General features: G+C 40.5%; 1 protein-coding gene across 1 annotated transcript; it reads right to left on the reverse strand.

Moving 5' to 3' along the window:
* Positions 1–272: 272 nt before the first annotated feature.
* LOC148906618 (uncharacterized) lies at positions 273–3,305 on the reverse strand. The gene is made up of 7 exons (XM_089037732.1): positions 2,838–3,305; positions 2,661–2,763; positions 1,829–2,049; positions 1,622–1,671; positions 1,329–1,410; positions 700–870; positions 273–408 (listed from the first exon to the last, which is right to left on the reverse strand). Exons 1-6 carry the CDS (start codon positions 3,246–3,248, stop codon positions 718–720), a joined length of 1,020 nt encoding a protein of 339 aa, XP_088893858.1. The 5' UTR covers positions 3,249–3,305; the 3' UTR covers positions 273–408; positions 700–717.
* Positions 3,306–11,558: the final 8,253 nt, after the last annotated feature.

The following is an 11,558-nucleotide window of genomic DNA, read 5'->3' on the forward strand; positions in this document are numbered from 1 at the left end:
ACACATAGCTTTATGTTAGTATAGGCATGCAGCCAGTTAGAGAATTAATAAATTAAAGTAAATAAATAAAAATTGCTCAAGACAATCAAAAATACTTAATACAATGAACAGAAGCAGTGTTTATGTAAAATACAGTATAATTTATATCGCATGACATTTTTATCATTATACTGGTGACTGTTGTTCAACAGCAATAACGCATACAAGATTCCCTTGTCATTCACACATTATGCATGTAGCGCAAAAGAAAAAAGAAAAATACCTTTCCCCATACTTGAGATTGACAAAACTTTTTGGAAAGTCATGTCGGCACACTCTTCCAAAAACACCCTTCTCATCAAACAGTTTATTTTTTCCTTTAGACCGTAGAGACAGTAGCACTTCTCCTGCATGAAATCAGTTGCAGTTCTAATAAAAGAGAAATAATTTATACAAGAACATAGTAAATCTGCACTTTTAAAAAAGATTGTGTGACATGGAAATCCTTAATGCTCATAATGGCTCCTTAATGCTCATAATGGCTCCTTAATGCTCATAATGGCTCCTTAATGCTCATAATGGCTCCTTAATGCTCATAAATACTGTACAAGAAATATGACAGATAGCCATAGGTTTTCAGTGGAAGATCCAAGATTTTGTCTATGATGACTAACATTTAGCTTTGTAACAGTCAAATATATAGATGTGTATCATACTTACTTCTTCAATCTTAGTCCCTTATTTACCATAATTATCAACAAAGTTGTCAATATCTGTTTGATCACTGAACATTAATTCTTTGTGGCGTGGTTCTACTAGTCCTCCACCCTTCTTTTTCTTTCTTGCAAGACCCATGCAAGCATCAAGACTCTCTATCAATACACCTTCATCCTGAAATGATAATTTAAGATGCTTTTAATAATTTAGGCTAATGTAATTTGAAAAAAAAAAATAGTGTTAACAGTTTGACCAGGTACACTTTCTATTTAATTGTATCACATGTACAGCCAATCAGAACTACCCAGCAAATCTTATCAAAGCTACCAATCCATTACTTTTGGTACAGTGTGGATAAGAATTCAGATGATCCTCACATGTTGTAAAGAATGATTGATTGGTTATTTTTTTGTCAATGTTCCCTGTTCAAATCACAGTCTATAGAGGATACAGAAAAAACACTATTAAACTCAACCCAAAATGTTGTGTTGTCTGAATATAATTAACATTGACTTTTGTGTTGAAAAAAAAAAAAAGAATATCCAAAATTTAATAAAATTCATATACCTGTAGTTCTCACTACTACAAAGAGCATGAAAAAATAGGAAGAAAAAAGAAATCTCCGCTTATACCTCAGGGCACAATTGGCATTGAGTGCCATTGGTCAGTCCTGGACAAAAACTATGTAAATGCTGCATATGGTACTTGAACTGCCTGCAAGAAAATAGAGAATGAAAAATAAATTGGTGACCTGATTTAATTTCACCTAAGGTATTTTACAATAACACCATTTATATATAAAAGTGATTCAAATGTGTATTTTTAAAAAGTGCTTGTAAGAAAAATATACTGTAAATGCAGTTGTGTCCTATGTAAAATCTATAAGTTTTTTATTTGTCTTTGAAGAATTATGAATAATACATACCTGAATTCTTCAAAACAGCCAGAATTTAGAATTCCATACAGTGATGTACGCTAAACAAATAAAAAAAAGAATAATTAGCATTTTGGTATTGTAGTATTCAAGCCCCATTAACCCAATCTCCTAAAAGAAGGAACCAGGTTCACCTTTTTTATCATTTCAAATGAAAAATATTGGCATACTATGGAATACACTGTAAACATTGCTTACCACTGTTTTTCCAAGTTGAGGCTGTAATAAATCCAGAACTTCACTAAAGTCGTATAGTGATACTTGACATTGTAAAAAAAGCTTTTCCAGTAAATTCATCAATGATATGTGAAAAGCAGTGGTTGGTTTCACTGGCGAACCTGGCCAGAAATTGCACCGTACTAATGAGACTCCATATGGCTCACAGTCACACACCTCTACATGTTTGAAATGTTGTATCCCTGAAATGAAACATTTTAAGTAATATTAAAGATACAATTGATTGTTTAAGAGAGGATGAAATAATACATCAAAATGTGGCGAGAACAAGAAAGGTACACACAAGATGCACCACATTTTGACATCTTCTATAAGAGTACAGACGCACAGAAAAATGGAATCTATTTCTTTTATTCATAATTAAGCGGTTTTTGCGTTAAACATGGAGCGCATGATAAATGTTCGAAATGACTGTTATGATCATTTGTGCATCTGTTCTCTACTAACACACAACTCTTGACCAATCAAAGTGAGCATAGTATAAGAACTATCATGTAATATTCATTTATAATATAAATACACCTATTTCAAAACGTTCACATATAGAATGTTGGATAGGTGATAAGTAAAAGCACAGCAAAAAGAACTATGGATTTAAATATCGTTTTTTTTAAATAGGTGTATGCATAAAATGATTTTATGTAAAAACATGAAAGAAATTATGGGATGTCTGCGAATATCGAAGGCGTATAATCCAGTTCTTGAAGATTTTATTATTTCTGTTTATAGCTGTTGAATACACAAATACACAAATATTTAAACAAGTGAAATCACATTTTTGCATCAGCCTTACCAGAACTATCGACAAGAGTAAAGTTTCGCAGAACTTTTGTTGGGCAATTGTGACCGTATCCGATGATGCCATGGTCAACATAGAATAGTGCGAACATTTCATCCTAAAGGATAGTAAAAAAAACATGACTTGATATGTCATAAACAATTACTAAACGCTACAAAGTTGTGAATTTACCTTCCAAATTTCCAAAAGATGGAACTGGTTTCTTTTGAGGTGTAAATGTACTGCACATTGCTCACAGAAGAACTGTCGTGGACCACACTCTTGACATCGTATCTTGGCTGGTTGCGCATTACATTCAGAACATGCAGTTCTAGTTAAGGAGCATTCTTCCATAAAAGCATCGATCACTGATTGCCTTATCTTCTCCCAGTTGTTAAAAGAAAAAACTTGTCTTCTTTGATGAATAGAAAGTTCACATGTTGGCTCGTCGAGCAACACTTCGCTAGTACTAGAGCACGTTGTTTTTGTTTCTGATTTTTTTTCGGCAGTTTTCTTCACGACGTTAACGGGCACATACACGGAACGTTTACCACTCCGACTGATGAATGTGGTTTTCAATTTCACGGCTCGCAATTTCTTCATTAATAGATTGATTTTACAGTTATATTATATTTTGACAATGTTGCTCTAAGAAAATGGCTACTACACCTTTTGCTGTTCATTAACCGCAAAGGAATATTCATTCAAGCGAAAAAGCATTATCATTAGCGCGAACAGGCACACAATAACGCAAACGGAGTTTCAAGAGCGCGATGGAACATTCATTAAGGAATTTAGCATAACATTGGACAATCGTGAATATGTTTGTGCAGGTTCATTAGCGTTTTCGAAGTTTCATTAGCGCCTTTGTGCAATCAATAGACAAAACCACACATTCAATAACGGTTTTCGGACATTCATTAGCGCAATACATTATTACTTTACTTTTTACACGGGAATTGTAGGATTTTAGCTTTCTTTACATTTTTTACAACCCATGAATATAACCGTTCTTTACAAAGAAAACATGGCGTTAGGTATTGAAGAAAGAAGTGTATTTATCTTTGAATTGCTTCTCTATTCATACATCTGGGAAGATAGGTTTGCATGTGGTTGTACCACTGCATGCATTTTTGTTGCGTGATAACATTTATGTTTCTTGTAGTCGCTCTAAGAAGCAATCTTTTTCTTAGCTCTCCGAGTGGAATGCCTTGCCTTCTAGCTTCTCCTCTGTCTCCCATTATATTCATGGGTTGTAAAAAATGTAAAGAAAGCTAAAATCCTACAATTCCCGTGTAAAAAGTAAAGTAATAATGTATTGCGCTAATGAATATCCAAAAACCGTTATTGAATGTGTGGTTTTGTCTATTGATTGCACAAAGGCGCTAATGAAACTTCGAAAACGCTAATGAACCTGCACAAACATATTCATGATTGTCCAATGTTATGCTAAATTCCTTAATGAATGTTCCATCGCGCTCTTGAAACTCCGTTCGCGTTATTGTGTGCCTGTTCGCGCTAATGATAATGCTTTTTCGCTTGAATGAATATTCCTTTGCGGTTAATGAACAGCAAAAGGTGTAGTAACGAGGCGGCGTCAAGCTGCAGACCCAAGCAACCAGAAAGCCAATCTAATCAGTGATTGGCTAAAATAAAACAATTGAACCATGTTCCACTTCAGTTGGTTTAGAGTACAGTCTGAAGAGGGTCCGACCCAAAGATCTAAATTTAGATATTTGGGTCGGACCCAGTTTACATCAAGCGAAGATGGTGGAATAAGAGTGCCATACAAGCCTTTCACAACTTCAAGTCGCGTAAAAAATGAGCCAGCTCAACTAGAAACTGTGGACAGCTGTTTCGGCCTGTATTGGGCCTCGTCAGCACAGTGTATCTAGTGAGCTGGCAATCCCACGAAAAAGTAGTACTAGATAGATGTGGCCACATCTATCTACTGAAAACATAATAGGGACTACAATTCTGTAAGAAACAAATTTATAGTTATCTAATTAATTAAAGTCATCTCATCGTGTTATATACTTTCATATACCACGGTTAGTGTCATCAAACCAATTTATTTATGCAGTAATTATGTAGGTCATAGTAGAATTATTCAATATTTTTCATCATTCACATCTCATCGTGTTATATACTTTTATATACCACGGTTAGTGTCATCAAACCAATTTATTTATGCAGTAATTATGTAGGTCATAGTAGAATTATTCAATATTTTTTTGTTGATCGTTTTTAAAGCTATTTGCCAAATAATAGAATCCAAGAGATAATACCAGGAGTTTTTAAAGGAGCGCAAATTTATTCACTGTAAGTGGAAATCAAAATGTTTTGCGTTATTTAATTCTCATTCTGAACCAGGTATGCTCCACGAAATGTCATTTCATCTAAATGTCATTTCATATAAATTTTCTCTTTGTATATGCATATCATGATAGTTTATAGTTTTTCTTATATATCTTTGTATGTATAAAGTATATATTTTATCAGTATTATTTGTATAGATTTATGTAACACAAGGCCCTTCTGAATACCAACTTTTAGCTGAATATTAACGACCCGACCTGTTTAAAAAAAGGTTCCATACCCACAACCGTAGCGTGCGTACCGAGAATGAAATGGCTCTGGGATGGAGAGAGATGCTCTTATTTTATTAGAATCACTTTTTAGAATCTTTTTAGAATTGTATTATATAATTTTATTCTTTAATCGTAACCATATATACATATACATATAAATATTTAAGAATAGGATTTGATATATTTTACTCAATAAAGTTATTTATTAATATTATTAATAATATTATTATTGTTATTATTATTATTATTATTAATTTTAAATTTTGGACTAAGTTGATCAGTCTAAGACAAATTTAATTTTACGGAAATATATTTGCAAAATTGCCTTTATTCTATGTTTTTTTAGGATACTAAGAGAAAACCATTTGAAAAACCTTGATGAAGGGACCTTCAACGAAAGCAAGATCCAATATGCTTTGTAAATACATATAGCTACAATTGTTCGATCTTTTCTTTTAATCGTGTTTTCATTTCATTTTTGATGCACCACAAATATCTATGCAATTTCAGAGATCTCTCATTCAATCAAATCACTACAATACAGCATCATGCATTTATTGGGATCACTCGAGGACCAATAGAAATGTAAGTGTTGTTTTCCAATGTCATCAAAAAAAAAAAGTGTTGTGTGTGGTCCTCCATTCACTAAAAATATAAAAAATAAAATAAGAATAAACATTGAAAAAGAGCGTCATATGCATAAGCATAAAGAGTATAAGCATAAAGTTGACTGAATGTTTTGTTGTATAACCAAATAGTATCTGCGCTCATTGCGTAGTCGTTATACCTCCACCATTAGAGAAATGTAGCAAAACCAAGACTCAGTACCAGACTAGCTACGACCACTTCCAGGATGTCCCTAGCGTGCACAATTAATTTTATTCAGCTTATTGGTAGTAGCTGTCTGACTTATACTATTCTCATATGAAATACAAATTTGATTAAAGTGCTACTACGACGAAAATCGCTCAAACTTGGATTCAGCTGAAACTTCCTAAGAAAACTCTTCAAAGGTCCAATAATCACTGTATGAAGTGTTTTCTCGATATTCAGGACAAAAGTATGATATTTTTACGATTATTTAAACTCATCGTTAATGATAAGCTTGGCGTTAGGTGCATATTCGGTGGGATGGGCGGAGCCAGGCACAAATTAGCGGTAACCATGGTCACCCTGTCACCACCCACCGAACACCTGTCACATTGACCGCGATCAGTCAATGGAATACTTACCTCTACTTACCTGTACCAGTGGTAAGGACGGCGGGCGGGAAATTAAACTCGTGTTGTAGCGTAATAGCGTAATAGCGTAATAGCGTCGTATAGCAAGTGCTAGCGATAGATAGCGATGGCGAATAAGGGCTCGCGTGGTTGGCATTAAGCTAGCGTGATCACGTGTGTAGCGTCTTATCGAATTTCGTAATGATAGCTATGATCCATATCTCATACAGGCCACAGAGATCGACTAGAATAGATTGCGACATGCTATAAACAACTTGCTAGCTGAGTCGATCAACGATCGCGTGAGGTAATAAATGCGTTGACAGCGGAGATAGCGGTATGCGTCCGGACAACGCTACTGCGAGATGTCATTGACCTCGAGTCTAACTTAGCCTAAATTACATTTAGCCACATTTAAACTCATCGTTAATGATAAGCTTGGCGTTAGGTGCATATTCGGTGGGATGGGCGGAGCCAGGCACAAATTAGCGGTAACCATGGTCACCCTGTCACCACCCAATGGATTCTCCAAGGTGCTTGGAGGAGAGGGACAGGGAACCAGGACCTCCCCACCGAAGTGCACCAAGCACCAAGCTCAGGAACTGGCAACAAACAGGAGAGAGCGCAACAACGAACAAGACACATAAGCAGCAGGTTAAACAGTTTTCTTTTAATTGTTAATCTCATCTATCATTGCTGTCGTATAGAAGTTTATGACAACTGTTGCGTTACTTTGGCTAGCGCTTCGGCAGGAGTTCTGATGTAAGACAAATAGGCGGTACTGGTCCAGCGGCCTAGTGCTTGGATGAGATGGTCGGGGACGCCATTGCGAGCAGCGACTGTAGCCGCACCGATTCGAAAGCTGTGGCTAGAGAAATTGCCTGGTATACCGGCTGCTGCAAATATGCGTTTTAGCCAGGAGGACAGCAGCTCGCGCGATAAGGATTGGCCATTTTGAAGCATGAACAGAGGACCTTGGCCATTACCTCTCTTGTGCAGATAGGCACTCATCGCTGAGACCGCACATAGTGGCCAAGTGCCTAAGCCGATGGGCACGTGACAGCCTTCTCGGAAGGGATCCGTCTTAGATGCTTTTATCCATATTCGGAGACAGGAGGGTCGGTCTAACTTGTCGAAGGCCAAATCAGAAACTTGCAAATGGATGGCAGAGTCGAACTTTGAAATAAGGGGAACTGTAAATTCGGCGGATCTCAAAAAACCGAAGTAGGCCAGTGTGCAGGCAGCCCAAAACATGATGTGGTCAAAAGTTGCCAGGTCGAGGGCATTGTGTATGTGAAGCATGAGCGAGTCGGTGATGGGCAGGCGTTGCGAGGATGCCGAACTCTGTGCGCGTTTTATTCCGCGGAAGACCTGCTGAAGCCTGTGGCAGTTCGTCAGTGGATCGGCGAAACCCTGTTCAATGTGGAGGGATCGAATGGCAGACAAATAGACTTTAATGGATTTGTGCTGTATAGACTGTGACAAATGTGTGATAAAAAGGCAAAGAGTGCTTTCGTCCGTGGGGCACGTCACTGAGCCAAGCTGATTGCAAAAGTCGACGAACCTCCTTTGGGCTGACGCGTACGTACGACGTGTAGTTGGTGCGAGGCCGTTGAGTAGAAGTTCCTGGCATTGGCTGTCTAGTAGGGACCGGTTAATTGTGCGATGAGGTGTGTTGGCAGTGGCGTAGCTTGTAGCTGCGCTGAAGGTGCTGCCCGACTGAATTCCTGCCAATTAAAGCGAGACAATGCATCAGCAATCGAATTATCGATTCCGGGGATATGCTCGGATGAGAATGTAAAGCTAAACCGAGCTGCTGCGTACAGAAGGCTTCGGAGGAGCCGCATAAGAGCTGGAACTTTTGATGTTCTTTGGTTCAGGATGGCCACTACTGCTTCATTGTCTGAGCGGAAGAGCACGAGTCGTCTCGACCATTCGTGCCCCCACACATGGGCCGCTAGTACAATAGGAAAGAGTTCTTTGTACGCAATGGATTCTGTTTTCTGTGTCGCACGCCACCGACCGTTGAACCACGCCTGATTGTAGAACGCCCCATAGCCTATTGCTCCCGAGGCATCAGATATCACCTCTATGTCATGTACGACTGGGATGCCGGGGTAAAGCCAGAAGCTTACCCCGTTCCAGGAGTAGAGAAACTGGTACCACCATTCCAGATCGCGACGGAACTCCACGTTGAGTCGGATGGGATGCGCCGGGTTGCGAAAGCAGCGAAGCAGATCAATTAGGCGTCTGATGAAGGTGCGTCCGGGCCACACCACTTTGGCAGCGTGGTGAAGGTGGCCTATTAGCGACTCAAGCTCGCGCTTGTTGCAGTGTCGGCGCGACCGCCACCTGGTTATCAGCTGCTGCAGGTTCGAGAGTTTGTCTGCAGGCAAACGAGCAATTTGATTAATTGAATCTAATTCGATTCCTAAGACTACTAGAGTCGAAGCAGGTCCGATACATTTGTCCGGATGTAGGGGGAGGCCAAGGTCTTCGCACAACCGTACCGATGTGGTGAGATTGTGTGCGCATGCGTCCGAGCATGGGGGCCCCGCCATGACAAAATCATCTAAATAATGGACTAAGTGTGAAACTGCATAATTGTTAGCTAGAATCCATTCCACCATAGCGGCCACCGAATTGAATATAAATGGAGCTGAGCGAAGGCCAAAAGGTAGCGCAAGATCTACAAAGTATTTGTCTTTCCACCGCATGCCTAATAAATGTCTGTCGGATGGATGGATGGGGATATTACGATATGCTGATTCGACATCAAACTTAGCCATCATTGCACCGACGCCTAATTTGGACACCATTTTGACTATTTCGTCGACTGTGACGTACTGCAACGTAAATTCCTCACGGTTGATCCCATCGTTAACGCTATACCCCCTGGGCGATGATAAATCGACTATCAGCCTCCATTTACCCGGCTGCCCGCGCTTGGGAATTACTCCAAAACTGCTGATCTGCAAGTTAGGCAATGGAGGATGAACGAAGGGCCCTGCAACCCTACCCCGAAGGATTTCATTTTGAAGATAGCAATCAATCACCACTGGGTTTTGCATGGCGGATTGTTTGTTGTTTTTGGCCAATTTGAGCTTCATCGAGTGCTGAAAGCCGATGTGGAAGCCATCATGGATGCCATCTAAAACGTATGCCACCTTGACGGGGTCAGGGTGTAATTTTAACTCCCTTGCAGAGCAATCCACACGGAGAGGGGTAACCTCGGAGACAGAAGGGAGGCCACACAACGCTGAAATGAATACGCAAAGTCACACAACAGATGGTACAAAGACTTTGAATGAATTATACAATTAATGTGAACATTACAAAGCCGATTAGCCGCGAAGTAAGAGTAAATAAACATCAGCCCAGCGCGTAGATTATGGCGTGCCGATGACCTGAGCCATCAGGAGATAAGAGCTAAAATGTCACGGCGCGTCGCGCTGTCTCGTTGAGATAAACGAACTGACAGGAGACATGTTAAGTAGCGCTAAATGAAGTGACGGGACGTGTCAACATAGCAAGAACAAATATGCAAACAACGCCTCGGGCCACGAACCGATAGCACGGAACAGAATACATGCCAAGAAACGGCACGCTATGGGAATTTTTAAGACGCACAGTAGTATCAAATATAAGACTCCAGAAAGGCAATTCTGGTCACGGCAGTGTAGCATGATAACTAAGAGCTAATAAACTTGATAGGTACAACATAAACATGAGTTACCCATGACCGATAAACAAAATAATGACTAACAAAGCATGATATAAAAAACTTTTTGAAAGCTAGCGTCTTTTAGTTTTCAATTTATCTGCTGAAAGCTCGGGAGACGGAGTTCGTCGTTTTCGCTCCGTCTCAGTTTTTTCTTTGAAAAATTCCGGGCACTCTACGAGGCGGTGACGACCAGCACACGAAGAGCATTTGTGGGCAAAACGGCACAAGGAGAAGCGCGAGGAACATTGACCTTTGTTCCATGAACGACAGATGACACCACTGCTGTTTGAACCCCTTGGTTGCTCCTCATCGCCATTGTGGGAAAAGCTAGCACGATGCGCTGGACCAGCCGTGTAGAAGCTATACAACTGCGTGTCGATGTTAGCCCAGTTGGTAAGGCTAGTCGCGGCCGCGTGCTCCCGAAAGGCCTTATCATAATTCAGCCAAGCTTTACCGCCGAACTGCCTGTACGTGCGTATGATGAGCAGCTTATAAAGCGATAGATCCTTCCAGCGGTGGGGGAAGTACTCAGACATAACCAGGGCGTAGCTAGTGAATGTCTCAATCCATGTAACTATGTCCTCGATCTTGCGTTTATTACGCTTAGGCCCAGCAGTCAAAACAATATGACCGTCGAGGAACACTTGTGGCTCGGTTGCCGCCTCGACCAAATTGGACGGGATTAGCTCGCCTAAATCAAGGAACTTCCCGCTAACGATATGCGTGACTAATTTGGCCGGGACCGGAGAAGCACCAGGTCCAATAACAAAGGGCTGAACAACTGCTGGCGTTGCGAAGGTCTTTGACGACGTGAGGGAGCCAGATAAAACCGTAGTCGTTGAGCTGGGAGGACCGCCAACAGCTCCTAGCGAACGAGCTTGCGGGATAGGCAAAGTCACTATGCTAGCGGTACTAGTTGTATTTACGCTCGCGAGCGAGAACGTGTTTACAAAGTTTGGTACTAACACATTGGACGTACCTGGTGTGTCCCGGGCTGTTGACTGCAGTGGCAATGCTGGTTGGCTTGTCGTTGCTGCAGGCGATTGCGAGATGGCCGTTTGCTGTGTAGCGGCAAGAACAGCCCTGACTACTTCGTCCACGAGCTCCCGTCGGTATTCCTGTGAGAGTGTCACGGTGGACGTTGATTGCGGAGTGCTGCTGAGCGGATTTCGTTCAGGAACCTCTTCGTTGAGGTTTGTCAGCGAACGTTTCGGTGGCATGATGAAAAATTAAATTAAACTCGTGTTGTAGCGTAATAGCGTAATAGCGTAATAGCGTCGTATAGCAAGTGCTAGCGATAGATAGCGATGGCGAATAAGGGCTCGCGTGGTTGGCATTAAGCTAGCGTGATCACGTGTTTAGCGTCTTATCGAATTTC

This window comes from Actinia tenebrosa, unplaced genomic scaffold (assembly GCF_029948245.1).
Source record: "Actinia tenebrosa isolate PJP-AT-01 unplaced genomic scaffold, QUT_ActTen_1.0 PGA_scaffold5__44_contigs__length_20552954, whole genome shotgun sequence".
NCBI lineage: Eukaryota > Metazoa > Cnidaria > Anthozoa > Actiniaria > Actiniidae > Actinia > Actinia tenebrosa.

Bases quoted from the DNA above. Each gene is read 5' to 3' on its own strand.
- LOC148906618 (XM_089037732.1), bottom strand. From the start codon at position 3,248: ATGAAGAAATTGCGAGCCGTGAAATTGAAAACCACATTCATCAGTCGG. The intron at 2,764-2,837 runs GTAAATTCACAA...ACTATCCTTTAG, and splicing joins ATCTTTTGGAAATTTGGAAG to GATGAAATGTTCGCACTATT. The intron at 2,050-2,660 runs GTAAGGCTGATG...GTTTCATTTCAG, and splicing joins TACTCTTGTCGATAGTTCTG to GGATACAACATTTCAAACAT.